Source organism: Notamacropus eugenii, chromosome 5, assembly GCF_028372415.1.
Source record: "Notamacropus eugenii isolate mMacEug1 chromosome 5, mMacEug1.pri_v2, whole genome shotgun sequence".
In the NCBI taxonomy this organism is placed as follows: domain Eukaryota; kingdom Metazoa; phylum Chordata; class Mammalia; order Diprotodontia; family Macropodidae; genus Notamacropus; species Notamacropus eugenii.
The window spans coordinates 39,851,254-39,869,939 of NC_092876.1; the positions used below are offsets into that span (position 1 = coordinate 39,851,254).

At 43.4% G+C, this 18,686-nt stretch overlaps 2 protein-coding genes and 1 long non-coding RNA gene across 3 annotated transcripts in view; 1 reads left to right on the forward strand and 2 right to left on the reverse strand.

Annotated features, from left to right (window-relative positions):
• Positions 1-5,114: 5,114 nt before the first annotated feature.
• Positions 5,115-8,042, reverse strand: LOC140504092 (uncharacterized). Its single transcript, XR_011966959.1, has 2 exons — positions 7,335-8,042; positions 5,115-6,823 (listed from the first exon to the last, which is right to left on the reverse strand). It is a non-coding gene; the product is annotated as an uncharacterized lncRNA (long non-coding RNA).
• A 285-nt stretch (positions 8,043-8,327) lies between these two features.
• On the forward strand, positions 8,328-14,469 carry TPRG1L (tumor protein p63 regulated 1 like). Its single transcript, XM_072608641.1, has 5 exons — positions 8,328-8,687; positions 10,627-10,718; positions 11,216-11,392; positions 12,423-12,576; positions 12,984-14,469. The coding sequence occupies exons 1-5, from the start codon at positions 8,493-8,495 to the stop codon at positions 13,176-13,178; spliced, it is 813 nt and encodes a 270-aa protein (XP_072464742.1). The 5' UTR covers positions 8,328-8,492; the 3' UTR covers positions 13,179-14,469.
• A 698-nt stretch (positions 14,470-15,167) lies between these two features.
• Positions 15,168-18,686, reverse strand: part of WRAP73 (WD repeat containing, antisense to TP73) — a 40,867-nt gene continuing 37,348 nt past the window's right edge. The window contains exons 11-13 of the mRNA XM_072608639.1: positions 16,328-16,453; positions 15,638-15,829; positions 15,168-15,509 (exon numbers count right to left, since the gene is read on the reverse strand). Of these exons, the coding sequence (XP_072464740.1) occupies positions 15,400-15,509; positions 15,638-15,829; positions 16,328-16,453 (428 nt within the window). The 3' untranslated portion in view covers positions 15,168-15,399. The remainder of the gene's footprint in view (positions 15,510-15,637; positions 15,830-16,327; positions 16,454-18,686) is intronic.

Sequence of the window (18,686 nt, forward strand, 5' to 3'; positions counted from 1 at the left end):
AAGAAGGCACACTTTTCAGAGTCAGACCTGGGCTCTTTCTAGACTGGCTACTAACTCCTTTTTAATGACTCCAAGGAAATCACTCCCCCTCTCTGGGAGTCAATTTTCTCACCTGAAAAATAAAGGAGGTTAAACAAAATGGTCCTTAAGGTCCCTTCCACCTCTAATACTCTATGACTTCTATGACTAGGGACTTTAAAAGACATTTGCCAGTTGAATCCCAATAGCTCAACAGATATGAGGAAAGTCAATTGCTACATATATTAAAAAAAAAAAAAGCTAATGTTTTCCTTTTAGGAAGGACTCATTTCGTTTCATTATATTTTGTTTAAAAAAATAAAAAAGGACAAATCTAAGACTCACTTCTCATCTTGCTTTTCCCAGGAGAAACACCATCACTTGTCTGTCATATTCCTACACCGTCAGAAGAGAAAGAGGAGGAAAAGTCTCTCTAAAACTGCTGCTCTTAGGAGACTCCCAGCCTCTGCTGCTACTGCCAGTTGAGAAGAACCTCCACCACAGGGCTGGCAGGCAGGTCAAGTGGGGATTCAAAGACATTAGCAATGTCAATCCTTGTCTAAAGGTAGCAGTAACAGCCTGTCTTCATACCCACCCAGGTGCATTAAATAACCTTTCTTAATAAATCAAACATATACACTTAGAATATTCCAGTGTTTTCCCATTTGTAACTAATCTGAATGAGGTGGATTTAAAAGAGACGATCAATTTTTTCCACGTTTTGACTCCTACATTTGGCCACAGAGACTTCTCCAAATGTGGTAAATGAGCATCTGCCCTAGAAAGGAGTGGCAGGAAAAGAGGAGAAAACACACACACACACATGAGATTTGTGTCCAAATAAGATTTATTCAAGGATATTCTGTACTATTGATGGAGCCTTCAGGATGGATAGGCTGGAGACAGGGCTGCTACAAATTTCCAAGTCTGCCCCCAGATTAGGGTAGGTAGGGTAGGCAGCTCCTTAAATCACTTCCCCAATTTCCTCTTTTATACCAGGACAGGTCCATCTCTGATGTGTCCTCATTGTTCCAGACTTCAGGGTGTCAATCTTACCTCTGAATCCAGATCTATGCTTCAGGAGTTAACAGCATTATCACTGGCTGAGAGGGATGAGAGGCATAGGATGAGGATACACCCTTTCCTTCCCTTCCCCAACACCTCCCTCACCAACCCACCCAAGGTCTGCTAACAAAAACAATGTAAATAAAGATTTTAAATACGGTGCCAAGTCCAAATAAGCTGGGCCATTTGGGTCCAGGTGGACACTTAGATAGAGACCCTGTCAGCTGATCATAGGAATTAAAGCAAAAAACAAACCAAGAAGCAAACAACACTACCTCATTATACAGGGATAAGTTCTGGACTTGTGACTTCACTTGTATGAGCCAAAAACTTCCTCTACCAATGCTGGGTGAAACCTCCTCTGCAAGCTGGCCTTAAGTGTTCCCCAGAACAGGGGAGAGCTTCAAGGATTTACTTGCCAGGGCCCCCCAGTCCATCTGTCAGAGGCTGGAAGGGATCCAGGTCTTCCTGATTCCAAGGTGGTTCTCAGCCCATCCCACCAAGATGCTTGCACAGTGGAGACACCACCTCTAAACCATGTGGAGTAGGGGAGAGAAGAAAGTTTACAGCTTTTCCCTTGGGCTGCTATGAATAAATGCTGACTCAGATTCAATGGTGGAGGGAGAGGGGATAACCTTCCAATATAAAGATCCCAACATGGAGGAAAAGGCCTCCTTGATCAATATGGATTCATGTTCTCTAGTAAGCATAATTAATTAACTGGCGTTCTCATAGGAAGGATGGTCCTTGTAGTAACAAAAATCCCGAGAAGTCAACATATACTTCTGTACATCGCAAGAAAAGTCCCTGAATGGCAGGATGGCAGACAGCAGGTCTTGAGGTCGGAAAGATCTAAGTTCAATTCCTGCCTGTAACTCATCCTGGCTGCGTGATTCCGGGCAGGTCATGTAGGTCCCTCCCTAAAACTACAAATTTCATAGTATGTATTGTTAGAATTGAGTTTTTCCTACCAATTTAATCACAAATCTAGATCTCCACCCCACCCCCCCAAACAAAAGTAAGGGTCATAGCAAGCAATGACAACCCAGACCTATGAAATGAACCTGTCACAGTTTAATGGACTGAACCACATGCACATGTGTCATGAGCATTCCAAGAAGCCTGAAGAAACATAGTAAAAAGTTCACAAACAGTATTTATTCTTTATTTAACAATATTTACTATGGCAGCTGGTGTCATGGGGGATAAAGTTGGACTGGGGTTAGGAAGACTTGAGCACACAGCATCATGTTAAAGAAAATGCTAAGATAAACAAAGAACAGACCCTGCCCTCAGTGGCTTACAAGTTAAAGAGGGTGGTGATGGGGATGCACCATGCTCACATGTTAAGTGTGTGTTCGTCCTTTGTTGCCAAAGAAGACCATGCCATCAGAGAAATAATGACATGACTTGCACTTGACTTTGTTTTGAATGAGGGAGGGCTGTGCAAGTCACCAGCCTCACTTCTCCAGAGCCATCTGAATCCAGTGACCAGATATTCATCAGGATGATTGGAGATGACCCAGGTTGAGGCAGTTGGGGTTAAGTGAATTGCCCAAGGTCACACAGCTAGTGAGTGTCAAATGTCTGGGGTGAGATTTGAACTCAGGTCCTCCTGACTGCTGCACTGGTGCTCTATCCACTGCACCACCTCAGTAGAATACCTCTAGAAGGAGGCAACTGCAAAGGAGAGATAGAAGAAAGATTTCTTACAAGAAGTCAAACTTCACCTGGCCTGGGGGAAGAGGGAAAGGCGTACAACAGGGAAACGGAACACCCCATTTCCAGCCCATTCAGGAATTTGTAATGCTAACAGAAACAGTAATGAGTTATAGAGCATTGTAACATTTGCACAGCACTACTTGAGATGAAGAGGAGAGGTTCCCAGGAGTCTGACTTGGAATCCAGAGTCTTCCTAATCATCTGATCTGTCAAATGCTTCCCAACCGTGTAATGGGATACTTTGTGAGCTAGTACCCCAAGATTTAGAGGGTTCAAGCATAGGCTGAACGACTAGCTGCATGCCAGGAAAGCAAAGATGGGAATCCTGCACTCTAGGGAAGGGTGAGCTGGCTCTGAGCAGCATGAGGTCCGAATTTGAGATCCAGCGCCTGAGTCCTGTGCAACCTTGGGCAAATCCACTTTCCTCTCTGGGCCTCAGAAAAGAAGTGGTCTTGGATTCAATGATCTCCTCTAATATCCTAGGAATTCTATGACCAGTTCCTTCAGAAGATGCTAACTGAATTCTAAAAGCCCACCTGGTAAGAGTAAGACCAAAGCTGTCCTCTTTTAGGGAGGTCTCTTTCTTCCCTGATAATAAAAAAAACAGTCCCTGAGCACTGACCTCAACTTCATTCAACAACTTTATTAAGTGCCAGGCTCTATAACTGAAGACAAAAAGGACCTGCCTTTTAGGACAGATGAAGCATATGTATTTTGTACCTGTGTACATAAAGCCTATGTACTAAGTAAATATGGAAAGAAGATGAATAAGATCAAGGCAGGCCTCAGGTAGGTATCCCTTCAGCTGGACTTTGAAGGAAGTTTGGGATTCCATGAAGTGAAGGTGAGGAGAGAGAACCATCGACACGGGGGAACCAGTTGGGCAAAGGAAGGAAGGCAGGAGAGGGAACATGCCATCCCTGGAGAAGGAGCAGTAGACTGACTGCATTGGAGAGGAAATCAAGGGAAGGAATAGGAAATGAATCTGACTAGGAAGTAGATTGTGGAGGGCTCTAAGTGAGAAGCTGAGGATGTTGTACTTCACAAGTTACTGATGTTTTTTATTAGTGCAGAGGTCTAGTAGGGCTTTTCTCTACTCCATGGTCACATCTGACGTTTTTTATTAGTGCGGAGGTCTAGTAGGGCTTTTCTCTACTCCATGGTCACATCTGGGTTTTAGGAATATCAATTTGCCAACAAGAGGTAGGGTGCACAAGACTGACATGGAGGTTGACAAGACACAAGGATGGCAGGATTTGGAACCCAGTGCATTCCAAGATTACCTTTCATTTAAACCGCAGCTATCTTGTAAGTGTAACTTTGCATTCTGTCTCTCTCCTTATAATCGTGGGCAATTTTTGCTTTTCTTTGTATCCCCAGAGCTCAGCATGGTCCCTGGCACATAGTAGGAGCTTAATAAATGCTTGTTGATCACCCAATTGGCTCAAAGGATAGTGGAACTATCAAAAGAAATGAGAATATTTGAAAGAACGTGTTTTGGAAAAAAAATACCAAATTATGTTTTGAAAATGATGAGTTTGAGGTACTAATGGGATATCTAGGTAGAGATTTAAGGGGTAGAGTTGCTAATGACAGACTAGAACTTAGAAGAAAAATCAAGGCTGGAGAGAATGGATTTCAGAGTTAACTGCAAAGAGAGAATCACTGAATCCATGATCTTTTCCAGGTCCCAATTCTATGATCTCTCTTGGGGAAGATCCTCCAGCTCTAAGATTTCAGGACATTAAAATGACAAAGTGGTAAATATGGCAGCAAATATGGTATATATGCATTATGTGTGTATACATACACCCATGTACATGTATATGTGTATACATGTGTAGGTGTACATGTGTGCATATGCATATGTATATATGTGTGTGTGTACAGACAGAGAGATAGTGTACATACTTGTCTTCATGTGATTGTTCCCCAGAAGCAGCTAGGTGGTAAAGTGGGTAAAGCCTCGGTCCTGAGATCAGGACTTGATTTTGAATCCTGTCTCAGATACTTCTTAGCTGCATGTGGAACCACTCTGTGCCCCAGTTTCCCCATCCGTAAAATGAGGATGATAATAACACCTACCCCCAAGAGCTAAAAGAGAGAAAAATCTATAAATCAATTTGCAAACCTGAAAGCACTATTTAAATGCTATTATTATTACTAAATCCGACCTTCGACATGAGCTGGGTGACTCTGGGCAGTCACTTGACTTGTTTGCCTCGGTTTCCACTTCTATAAAATGGAGGGAACAGGTACGTATGTATGTAAGAAACAAGCGTCTCACCAAGAACTCCATGAAGCCATGGTTGAATCAGGAAGGATTTTTATTTTATAAATAAGGATTTTTATATTTTATATTTTATAACATTCTTGCAAGAGTGGGTGACCCATCAGGACAAAGAACACTTTTTATTCCCTGCTCCCAATTTGCAATTCCCTCCCATTTCCCTACTGGCTGGGTACTGCAGGGTTTACAGTCTATCTGGAATGTCTAACACCCCCCTCTCTTACAATCTCCACTCCTGTTCACATCTCACATTCTCCACATTTCAGCGACTCCTGCCCCTTCTTTAAACCTTATTTGGTCATTGTTTCTCATAATAGTAAACATAAGCAAACATACATGCTGGATGGCAAAACCAGTTTGAACCAGTTCAGTTCCTATACTTTCTTGGATTGACATGTAGGCATAAACTCCCTGATGAGTACTATGCAGAGGCAACATCCCCAACCATGTTTCCCACAATTCCCCCATTTTCTTTTATCTACCCTTTGTTGCATCTGCATCTCATTTCATCGTACCATAAGAAGCTTCTAGTTTTAATAATACGATTTTGCTTTTCTTTCGTAATGAGTGTTTGCCTCTAGTAGAACTAAAATACGTGGCTGAGTTCCCAGGGGTCCATGTTTTGTTACCACTGTCTCAATGAACCTTCGTACCAACACTCTTACCCAAGGTATCACGCAACAGCCAATGGCTGTCAATAACCCTCCACCACGATCACAGAATTGGTGATAGAGATGACCACTGCCTTTCATTTGCCAAACCATCCTGTTGATGAATTATTTATCCCAGAGTACTTTGTCAATTCCTCAGTGAGGCTCTCTAGAGCCTTAGCAATGCTTCCCTCCAGACCCGTGTTGTGGGGAATGAAGCTGCAACATATTCTTACCCTCACAATCACAGGGTCATTCAGGGGCTTCCAGTTTTGCCTTGGGGGCACCATTGCTGCACCAGGGCCTCCTTGGGTCTCCAGGTTCCAAACCACTATCCTAAATCTTGCTACTGGATCTAGACCCATCACATCTATTCCAAACCCACAGGTTCGATTTACATCCCAATCCGCATTTCTTATAGTTAAAATTACAGGACTGCATTCTAACTCTCGACAGTGGGGTCTGGCTGTTCCCTTGAACATGTTCAATTTTAATTGCAGTGATTTTCCCTCAGAATGTGGAGTTGTTCGCCCCTGGTAGGCTGTGGTGAACCAAATATCATTCCAGCTCAAACAAGGGGTTTCTCTATAGGTCCCCTGGTTAAAGGTCCACTGTTAGCAGGTGGTGTTTCTGGACACAAGTACTCATCATAACTACTTAATTGTCTTTGCCTATTTAAGTCTCCACATTCTATAATTTGACATGCATCAAACTGAACTATTTGCAGGGCAGCTTCTTTTGTGATGTTTATCCAAATTTTAACAGGGTATCCTCATTTCTTAATCCAATCATCCTGCGCATGTTAAGTCCCCTTGATTGGCTGTTGGAGTTGCCCACAACAGCAGTCCTCCCCACAGGATTACTAAACCCCTTATCTGTCCTCAGGTTCCCACAGAACCATTTCTTGTACGTGGCAGAAGGGGGGGGTCCACCGGTCCTCTGATCTTGGCACACTGGTCTTTCTCTAGGATTGGACTAAGACCAAATTTCAGGGGATCTTCAGTTGGCTGGACAATCCACCCTTCCTGGTTGTACCGCAAACTCAAGAGGTGGCGTCTGGACAAGCAGTCCTTTCCTCCTAAGGTGGGACAGAGAGGAAGACAATGCCGATACAGTCCTTTAAAAATCTATCCTTTATTTCTATCGTTGGCATATCTCCAAGCTCCCCTATGTAAGGCAAACCAAACAACATCTCATAAGGGGATAAACCCAAGTCTTTCCTTGGGGTGGTTCTGATTCTTAACAGGATAAGGGGCAAAAATATTTAGTCCATGGGAGTTCAGTTTCTAAAATCAATTCAGATAGGTGCCTTTTTAACGTCTAGGTTACATGTTCCATCTATCCCGACAAAGGAGGATGCCAGGGGTTATGAAGATTCCATTCCTCCCCATAACACCTCGGAGATGAAGTGGCTACTGTTATCTGAATCTGTATTTTCCACTAAACCATGAGGGAATGATTTGTTCTAAAATATCCACGAAGACCTCTACAGCCGTAGCTTTGACCAGTGCTTGGGCTTCAACTCAGGCTGTCAAGTGGTCCATCACTACCCAGACATACTTCAGCCTGCTCACTGTAGTAAAACCTACCTGGATGCTCCAGAAGGGCCCGAGGGTTGGTCTCCTTCACAGCCTGGCTGAGCCATTCCACATCCACATCTTCTCGGCACTCAGGCACTTCCTGCTCCAACTCCCCAGTGGCTCCCTCGATGCAGGGTGGGTAACAGTTCTCTCATACTCTGTTTAACACTTCCCTTCCACCTGGGCACAGCCCCGGCCTCCTCCTCTTTTTACCGTACCCCCAGTCCGGTCGGTGCCTTCTCTTCTTGTCCAGTCGAAGTCGGGATATCCCTTGGTTCAGGGACCGATGGGGCCAAGACGTAACTTCCTCGGGTTCAGGCCTTAAGGCGGCTCCGTGGCCATCTCTCCTGCTTCACGCGTCCATTCCCACGGACCACCGCAGTTCCTTCCGGCAGCAGCGAGTTTGTTAATGCTTACGTCACTATTCATCAGGTACAAGTTGGTCAGAGGAACTCTTCAGGGCTGGGCACCACTGGGGTCTCCTTACGGCCTCTCACCTGCGGCGGTTCCGATCCCCGGCGCGGGCCTCTGGGGCCGGGTCAGGAGTCAGGTCTCCCGTGAGGGGCGTTCGGGCGGAGGAGGAGGAGGACCGGCGCTCCCAAGGGTTTTTTTCTTTTCCCTTTTCCTTCCTGGCGGAGAACGTACCTGGCCACGCTCCTGCTTAGGGCGGGCAAAGTCGATCCCCTCCCTCATGGCTGGAGTACCCGAAACAGGAAATGCCTTTGAGACCAGTGAAGTCACTTCCGCCGAAAAGGGATTGGAAGAGATTGTGACCAAGGCGGACTGAGCCAATCACAGCGCGGGGCGGACGCCGAGGAAAATGGCCGCCGCGAGGACGGCGGACCTGAGCCAATCACGATGAGCGAAGAGACCGGTAGGCCCAATCACAAGGGAGGGAGGAGTACGAGCCAATAGAGGGGCCGGGCCTGGATGAACCAATCACGGGGGCCAGTGAGGTGAAATCAGGTTAGGAGCCGGGGCTGAAGGGCGGAGCTTCATCTCGAGAGGCAGCTGGAGAAGCCAATAGTGAGGACGGTGGGGCGCGGCGGAGCCAATCACGGGAGACCACGGGGCGGGCCGGGGCTCATCTCGGCCTGCCCCGGGCTCGGGCCGGTGGCCCTTGACGTGAGGGCGTTGAAGGCGGCGGCGAGAACGTTGAAGGTGGCCATGCTGCAGCTGCGGGATTCGGTGGACTCGGCGGGCACGAGCCCCACGACGCTAATCCCGACCCACAGCGGCGTGGGCGTGACGGCGCCGGGCGGCGGGGCCGGCGGCCGGACCCCGATGCGCCAAACGCTGTGGCCACTCAGTGTGCACGACCCCACGCGCCGCGCCCGCGTCAAGGAGTACTTCGTGTTCCGGGTGGGTGAGCGGGCCTCGGGGCGGGGCGGGGGGAGCCGGAGAAGCCTCCGCGGAGAACGGGGCGCGGCGATGGGGGGGAGGGGGGGGGGGCGCCTCGGGTCACGAACTTGACCTCCCGGGCCGGGGTCATGAACTTGACCCTCTTGCTCTGGGGTCATGAACTTGACCCCATAGTCGATTTCCTTTGCGTTCCGTATCCCCTACGTTCATTTCTTTGCAAGGGTCCAAAAGCCTTCCCCCCCAGGCTGCCCACGGGGTCCACGATCCAAGAATAATATGCCAACAGGTTTGCCAAGCTATTTAAAAATAGTATCTCATTTGATCCTCACACCTCTGGGACGTAGGTGCCATTTTTTATTATCCCTATTTTTTTTTTGGTTATTTTATTTTGACAAATGGGGAAACTGAGGCAGGGGCAGTTAGGTGGCTTGCTCAGGAGGCTGGATTTGAATTCTTGTCTCCAGACTCCGTTTCTGCCTTCTGCAAGTGGCCTTTGTCCCTCCCTCCCACCACCTTTGCGCCTGTATCTCAAGTCCAGACCACAAGCATTTATTAAGCCCCTACTATGTACTCGGTACTTTTCCAAGTGCTGCGGACAAGTTATCTGCCTTGTTAGTCCTAGTGTCCCGCACAAATGATTGAATAAAGCAGTCTGTGAAGATTTTGCAAACCTTAAAAAGCTAAGCAAATAAATTCTTCAGCTATTATAAATGTCCCCTCTCCAGTTGTTTGTGCGTTCTTCCCCCTGAATTCCTCTCCTGTTTGCTTCTCTGTGCTCGGTGCTGTCACCATTCCCAGGGGACACTCCTGGAGTGCCAGCCTGCCTGGCACTGTGCTGTCACAAATAAAGGATTGGACTGAAGTCCTGGCTCCACCACTTACTGTCACTTACTATGTGTGTTGTGGGGATGAGTGCCACCTCTTTGGTTTCCATTTCTTCATCTTTAAAGTGAGGAGGGCAGGGTGGATGAGTTCCCTTTCTGGGCTCTAGAGCCTGTGGTTCCATTTTGCAGATAATGGCTCATACACTTTAAAGTTTTAAAAAGAACCTTCCACATCCCCACCCTGTAAAGCAGGTAGTACAAGGATTCTGACCTTTTTACAGAGGAGGGAGCCGAGATTCAAGAATGCAGAGACTTAGACAGTAACAATAACAGCCAGAATTTGAATTTAGGTCACCCACCTCCCACATTCAGCTCCCTTTTCACTGCACCGGTGATACAATGTTGATGTTCTTCTCTCTGGCTTGGCACGTATTTGGAGTAGTGTTCAGACATTGAGGGCAGCCTGGCAAGGTGTTAAGGCACTTGCAATTTCTCTAGTGTCAGGGCACCAGAGAAATCTCTTACTCTTCCAGTGTTGGCTCCTAGACAAAGAAGTGGTAAAGAAGGCACCCATCTGCAATGGTACCAAGAGTTCCCTGAATTGGCTTTGTAAGTTGTATGTCTGAAATCACTTGTGAGTCTAGTGCAAAAAAAAAAAAAAATCCTATTTTGGGTCTGAGACACTGAATTCACAGTAGTAGGTGAGTACATCTGACTTCCCAGACTCCACATGCTTTGCCTTTGCCAGGATGCTCTGGTTCTTTTCTCCTAAAGGTGAAAGGGGGCCAGAAATCAGAGGTTTTTCAGTATAGGACCCTAATTCTTGAATGACCTGCATATTTTTGGCTACTTGTGACACCTGGACTTGGATTGCAGTTTAGGGCTGGGGAGGCCTGCATTTTTAAAGGACTCAAGGTATTGCATTACCTTGTGAGAAGGGTGGGGATAGAGATGATGGTACATTAAGCCTCCTAATTGGTGAGTTTGGGAATCGTTATCCTGAACAGTTTATGAAACGTCACTGAAATGCACAACCTCACACACGCTGGATGTTCAAAGCCATCTCATCACATCTGAGCAAGGTGTAACCTCCACTTTTCTTTGTTTTGTTCAAGCCTGGGACCATTGAACAGGCTGTGGAGGAGATCCGTTTAGTGGTCCTACCCACGGAGGATGGAGAGGTGCAGGGTGTGTGGCTACTGACCGAGTAAGTGTATCTTTGAGAAGGGATGCCCTCCTGAGGGTCAGGTTTTTGATTCTCTCTACCCTGGTGCTTTCACATGCTTCTCATGGTGAAATCAGCTCCTTAGAAGGCAAGTGTCAGGTGTTAGTGGTGAAGACTGGGGCAGAGCAGGTGCATGGGAGGACAGTTTGGTGGTTCTTTCCCACCTAGTGAGAAGCATCTGTCTCTGCTAGCTTAGAAACTGTAAAGGTGTGGAAAGGCTGCTGTACTTAGAATTTCCTCAAAGATGGAAGCTTGTGTTGAAAACCCTGGCCTGAGTGTCCCCTGGAGCTGTTACCCAACACTCCCTGTGAGGGAGGAGTCTTTGTCACATTATTCTTACTAACATGCTGCACCCTCCCCCAACCCCACCCCCGAGACGATTCTGTTGGCCTTGTTGAACAGCTAACCTAATGCCATTTCTTCATTCATTTGGGGCAGCAAGGGTTACAAAACTTGATTCATTTTCTCTGCCTCACCAGGGTTGACCATTGGAACAATGAAAAGGAGCGTCTGGTTCTCATCACAGACCAATCCCTACTGATCTGTAAATATGACTTCATTAATCTACAGTGCCAGCAGGTGGTTAAAATATCGTTAAATGCAATTGATACCATTTCTTATGGAGAGTTTGAGTTTCCTCCTAAATCACTGAATAAGTAAGTTCAATTCATGGCATTCAGTAGCATAGACTTAGAATTTAAGAGCAGAGATTCTTATTCCAGGCTGGCTGTTACATATTTGGTGGGGGGTGGGGTTTGTTTCTTTTCTTACTGTATTTTGATAACTACATTTCAATATAATTGCAATCCTGTGTAGTTTGGTTTGTGTGTGTAAAATCATGATTTTGGGGAGGGAGTCCATAGACTTCACCACACTGCCTGAGGGGTGCAGCACACAAAAAAAGCTTAACCTTCGATCGAAAAGGCTGGAGTCTGTGCTTTAGAGATAAAATAACCGAACCCTCTGTTTTACAGCATCAGCAGACAGGCATATCCTATTCTAACTGCTATAAAGGAAATATCCTTAGAAGGAATTCAGGAAGTAGAATTATTAGTCATGAGTGACTTGAATTTCTGTATGTATCTGAAGAAGGGTTTTCATAACTACAGATTTTTGAATTTATGTCATAGCATTTGTACTTAAAATTTTTTCCACTGAATCCTATTCAAAGTGAGAGGCAAATTTGACTACCCAGAATGCAAATGGCACTTCCTTATGGTACACGGTATTGTTTGCTTTCTGACTACATGAGAATATTTGATAAGTGTTTGGGGAAGAAAACTACTGAGGTAATCTGACCTCCAATGAGAAGCCAGATAAATATTTACATGTAACAGTGAGGAAGGTAGCTTTGGAGAAACTCACTGTTAAAAGAGGCCATTAGCCTGAAATTAAAGGGACTTTGGGGTTTAGAGTTTAGACTGTTGCCTTAGCAATAGTCACTTGAAAGATTATTTGGAATAGAAACAAGTTACTTTTAGACCACGAAGTACATTAAAAAGGGATTGTGAAATAAATGATAGTTTAGGGCTCTAGTAAATTGATTTTGATGCAACAAAAGGGGGAGTTCACTTAAAATGTGGGCCTTTTTTTCCTGTCGTAGCATTGTCATTATTAACTGGGATGCTCTGAAAAGTGCATTTGAGTCCTGCTGTGTGGTATATGACTGATCTCTTCCAATTTCAGGCGAGAAGGTTTTGGGATTCGTATTCAGTGGGATAAGCAAAGCCGCCCCTCCTTCATAAACAGATGGAATCCCTGGTCCACAAATCTGCCTTATGCCACTTTTATAGAGCATCCAATGGCAGATGCTGATGAGAAGATTGCATCTCTTTGCCAAGTAAGGGGGGAAAATTCCTACTGTGTTCCGTCACTTCTTGCCAAACTCCTGGGAAAAGGTCTTTAGAAATGGAAATAATTTGTTTCTAGGCTAATGCTAGAAAGTGTTATGAGTATTAACCCATAAAACTCAGCAACACCAAGCATCCTCAAGCAGTTACACAGCTAAATTTAAGTTTAGTTAAGATGTGGTGGTCAGGAGCATAACTAGAATTTGTAGTTGATCATACTCCCTGATGAAAGGGTTTGGGGAAGGATTGTTCATGAAGAACTCAAACTGGCTGGGATTCATCCATTAGGCCTTTCCCTCATCAGATTCATCTCCAGCTCATTTCCTTCCAGCTCTTGGGAAGTAGTTTGTCTTTTGACTTTGTCTGGAGACTAACTGCTTTCTTCTTTTCTTTAAAGTTGGAAAGCTTCAAGGCTCTATTAATTCAAGCCGTCAAGAAGGCCCAGAAGGAATTCCCTTTACCAGGCCGAGCCAATGGCGTGCTTGTCTTGGAGCGTCCTCTTCTCATCGAGACCTACGTGGGGCTCATGTCCTTCATCAACAACGAGGCCAAGCTGGGCTACTCTATGTCAAGAGGCAAAATCGGCTTCTAAACTTCTCCATTTCACAATCTACTTGCTATGGAAGTTGTCTTTTGGGTGTTGTGACTTTAAAGGAAATTACCTGCTGAAAGGTAGAGGGAGGACCCAGAGTATGCTTGTAGGTAAAAGGGTATGTAATAGTTACTCACTTCTAGGGTTGTGAATAGTAAAGGAATTACAGACTGCAGATATCGGATACTCGGCAACAATACAAGCTATACGCAAAGGGCAAATTGAATCCAGTTGTCAGTTGTATTAGCTAGTATTTTATTTTCCAGTTACTTCTAGTGCTTTTTCTTGAGTGTGATTTTGCTTCTTTTTGACCTTTTCCAATGCAGCCACTCTAACATGATTATAAAAAGTTCAGAATGACTCCACTTAGAACGTAATGCGATGTTAATCATATACAAGGAGAGGTACCTGATGTCTAGTGCCTGTAGCTACAAACGTTTACACTTCGTGTCAGTTTTAGTATTTTTTTAAAGAAAACAAGCTTCACCTTTTTTCCTTTTTAAGAAGCCAAATGCAAAAGTAGCCAACAGCCTGGTCCACTTTAGCAGGACTGAGTCTTTGCCTTTGTTAGCTACTGTTGTAGATGACAGTAGGTGTTTTGTAAATATAAGTTTGGTCTGAAGTCAAACTTTTTCTAGAATGAATCTAAATTGTGTTAATATTTATGCTACCATATACAGGCCCAAAGAGGTTTATGGGGGGAAAAAAATCACTTTAAGACAATTTAACTGGTTTTATTAGACAGTCACCTTAATAATTCTTTGCACATGGTTTTATTAACATATACGGTAAGTTTTTTATTGCCATATGAGTATTTAAAAGGGAATTGATTCGCTTTGCTCTTCGAGTACTGCACTTTTTAAAGGCCTCCTGTTAGACTAGCACCAAACAACTAATGTCTAATATGGTTATCCATGTGTGTAGGTAGGTCAGAATACTGCGCTCACTTTATCCCAGTTTTTGTGTCCTGGTGTGAATAATATAGTTGAAGATGATAGCCTTTTACAAATACATTATACAAATCAAATTGTTGCTAGTCTTCTTATAAGAATAAGGATCCTGTATGCCACAAAATACAACATAATTGTTTATAAACTTTCCATGCTGTCTGACCAGCCTCTTGGTTGGTGTGTGTGTATGAGTGTGTGTGTGTGTGTGTGTGTGTGTGTGTGTGTGAGAACCCTTCGTTTTTAAACCTCAGATTTCATTGTTAGTTTGTCAGATGACTGGCATGTGTATCTGGAATGCAACATACTTACTGCATGTCCACAATAGACCGTTTGAAAAAACACCTGCGTGCCTAGTTTTTGTTTCTAATCTTTTTGTAAAGACAACTCAACTTTACCAACATCGTGCCTTTTCCTACTTTGGGAAAGTATTGAAGTGATTCACTTTTAATTGATACAACAAAAGACACATTCCCCCACCCTGACCAGGAAGTAAATGCATGTGTCCGGGAACAGTTTAAAGGTTATAATTTAACAGAATGTCTATATACTTAAACTCAAAACCTTAACCACCTGATGTTTTCCTTTGAAAAGAGGGAAAACATACCAGCCCTGGCAGAGGAAGATGCTCTTTAGAACATAGTCATCTGGGCACTGGGGCATAGCTCCAAGATTACCAAATAGTTTGCAGTAAGGTTTTTTAGCTACAGCTCCTGTAGCAACAAATAAGTAACTTCTCCAGTTTTTGAACAAGATAAAATGTTGGTTGTTTGACAGGCTTTTCCTGGTGCCTAAGGGCTGATTCTAGGATAAAGTTTGTGTCAGACTTTTCTGAAACAGGCTTAGATTGGCAGCACCTCACAAGGGTAATGACATCTCTAAGGGAACAACTGGTGCTTATAAAAAAAGAGAAGGAGGCTGGGAAAGGTTCTAGGAGCTGGTGTGTAATCCTATCAACCTGTTTTCTTGACAGTGGTATCCCAGAAACAATGTCATATACGCCCTAAGTCTATCTTAATGGAAAAAAGGTACTTCACATTGCTTTGTGAACTTTTCCAGTCTTTATTATAATTTTTAAAATTTAGTTTTTCTATGTGACATATGTACAAAGATACTTTACTATAGAAAAATATTTAAAATCAAGGCGTTACTTAAGTCACCCAAAGATGATTCCCACCTTCATCAAAACAAATGTGTATTGGATTTCTGACACGGCAGCATTTATTCACTCAAACTATAGATATCAAGGAAGTCCTTGAGATTTTTGGCTGTAATTATTTAACTCCTTCATTTTCCAAGTAACATAAACACAGCTGATCTTTGCTCAGGAGGGCCACTGAGTCCCCACTTCGGTGCCAACAGAGAGAAAGTATCTGAAAATCACCTGGGGAAAGTAAAAAAAAAAATTCCAAAAGATTCACAGCAATAAGTCAATTTTATATCCACTCTTGATTACCAGAAGGAATCATCAGTTTTTTTATGACATAACTTTGTACACTTAGCCCCACTCACCTTCTGCTGGTACCTGCACTGACACACAGCCTGCTGGGGACCACAGGTACACCTGGCTTCTTCCAGTGCACACAGCTAGCCGGGCTTGCTGGGGATCCCATTGAAATGAACGAACAGCTGACAGATGTTCTAACACCACAAATAATTTCAACTTTTGTATGTCCCAGATCCAAACACCGTTGGGAATATTATCTAGTGGAAAGAGGAAACTTTATACACTTACACACATGGTAAGACCATGTTCATTCCATATCATTTCTGCTTAGTCCAACTCTTTAAATGTCCCTGCAGAACTGGAAGGTTATGTGGCCACTAAACCATCTTTTCTCAGTTGTAAGATCAACCACAAGGGCTGTAATTTGCCTCAAGATAATATGTAATACTGAAATTGGTTTATGACTCTATTACCATGTTTACTGGACCAGTTCCTCCCTGTTCTCCATCATGTTTTACCCCCCAAATGGGTAGTTGACAAATGAAGTAAACACCTAAGCCTATCTGAATTCGTTTTTAAGATCATCACTATTCTTGGTGAATTACACAATTAACCCTTTGCCTTGGTGGGCAGTAATGGCTGCTCTTTCTCTGCAGGAGTAATGGATGGAAAAAACACCAGAAGAGAACATTCTCCTTGGTATTGTGAGAAGGTTCATACGTGGTAAAAGATAATACAGGTCACAGGATACTGACCATTTCTCGTTGCCAGGAAGCAATTGTCTGGACTAAATGCTAAGACTCCTACCCCAATTTTAGGATTTGGTCGATCGGTAACAGGTTTCAGTGTCTGTAAAGAAACTGGAGATGAGACCACCTCATCTAGAAAAGCAAAAGAAAAAAAATTAAGTGGAAATAATTTAACTGGGTCATGCAAACATCTAAATATCTATCTTTTGTCTAAAACCTGTAACAGTGCTAAATAGAAAAGAGGAGGGAATAGTCACAGTTTTTAAGTACTCTGATAATCTCTTAAAAAGAAATGTATCTCTGGCCCCCATCAGAAAGCTGTTCAGAAAAGTAATTGAAGACAGACAAAAAAAGAGATCCAAATTCTATGGATTAGGATGTTTCCTTTGAACCACTACACTTAAAACGTGTAGCTCCAATAACATCTTTACAAAAGTGTATGTTTTTCTCCTCAAACAACAGGTTCTAGGGAACCTCAGCTTACTGAATCAGCAGTTACTAATGAGCAGACGATGCTAGCTATGCTAACTATAGCAGTTAACCTGATAAATCTTTTAGGGAAAGCTAGTTACACGCTTGAAAGAAAACATTGCAACCAAGTCAAATAGAGTACAGTCATCAGTAGCCCAAATACCTTCTGTTTTCCTGCCCCACCCTACTATGTCTTAGTCCCCATTTCATCTCCAAGTCATAGAATCTTCAAGCTAAAAGAAGGGAACTTGTGAATTATCTAGTTGGATCATGTTATTGAAGAGAACATTAGAGGTCAATGCAATGAAATGATTTGCCCTCCAGATACGGTACAGTCCCTTCACTTACCCATACTCCTCCCTGTACCTTCCACTGTTTCACATTATCTGTCATGTTGAGAGATTATTCATTTAGCAAGACAGAAACTGCTTTTGGCTGGGGTGAGAAAATTTTCTGTTCAACGACATGATCCAGCTAAATAATTCAAAAGGTCTATTTATAGCTAGAAGAATGGGCAGACAAAAAAATGATCCTGCTATAAAGATCTGTTATAACGACATGGCTGTTCAAGGCATAAACACAGAAGAGAATGACTCCAAAACATCTACAGGTTTATTCTTCCTGAAAGGAAGAACAGCTTGGGCACAAACTCACTACAATTCCTGGAAACATGAAGTCACAAAAGAATTGCCCAGGTCTCTTAGAACCAAAGGACAAAGTAAAAATACAAAGAAAACACTGGCTATCTCCTGAAAGAAACCTCAAAATTAAAAAAAAAAAATTAACCCCAAATTCCCTGTCAAAATCCAAAGCTTCTGGGTCAAAGAAAAAATACTGCAAGCAGTCAAAAGTACTAAAGAGCCACAAAAAGATCACAAAAGATTTAGTGGCCACTGGTGGAGCCATGAGCTGATCCAACCATTCTGGAGAGCAGTTTGGAACTATGCCCAAAGCGCTACAAAAACGTGCATACCCTTTGGCCCAGCAATACTGCTTCTAGGACTGTATCCACAAGAGATCATGAAAATGGGAAAGGGTCCCATGTGTACTTATGTATATTTATAGCAACTCTCTTCGTGGTGGCCAAAAACTGGAAGTCAAGGGGATGCCCATCAATTGGGGAATGGCTGAATAAATTATGGTATATGAATGTAATGGAATACTGTTGTGCGGTAAGAAATTATGAACAGGAAGACTTCAGGGAGGCCTGGAAGGACTTATATGAACTGATGCTGAACAAGAGGAGCAGAACCAGGAGAACTTTGTACACAGCAACAACCACAGTGTACGAGGATTTTTTTTCTGGTAGACTTAGATCTTCATAGCAATGCAAGGACTAAAAAAATTCACAATGGACTCTTAAGGCAAAATGCCTTCCACATCCAGAGAAAACTATGGAATTTGATCGCAGAATGTAGCAGATCATTTTCTTTGTATTGCTTTGGTTTGTTTTATGGTTTCTCCCATTCATTTTAATTCTTCTATGCAACATGATTAAGGTGAAAATGTATTTAATAGGAATGTATGTGTAGAACCTATATAAAATTGTATGACATCTCAGGGAGGGAGGGGAAAGGGAGGGGGGAGGGAGGGGGAAAAAATCTAAGTTATATGGAAGTGACTGTAGAATACTGAAAACAAAATAATAATAATTTAAAAAAAAAGATTTAGTGGCCACCACCATAAAGGAGTATAGAGTTAGGAATTTGATATTCTAAAAAGCAAAAGATAAAAGCTTAAAACCAAAAAGAACTTACCAGCAAACAGTATAATTCTACAGGGGGGAAAAGACCTTTAATGAAATGGAGGACCTCCAAACACTACTGCTGAAAACCAGAGCTTTGTAGAATGAAAATAAGTTGAATGAAGACTATACAAAAGGGAAGGGATTGGG

Coding starts and splice junctions, on each gene's coding strand:
- TPRG1L (XM_072608641.1), top strand. CDS start 8,493: ATGCTGCAGCTGCGGGATTCGGTGGACTCGGCGGGCACGAGCCCCACG. Junction 10,719..11,215: donor GGTGTGTGGCTACTGACCGA/GTAAGTGTATCT, acceptor CTGCCTCACCAG/GGTTGACCATTGGAACAATG. Junction 11,393..12,422: donor CCTCCTAAATCACTGAATAA/GTAAGTTCAATT, acceptor TTCCAATTTCAG/GCGAGAAGGTTTTGGGATTC.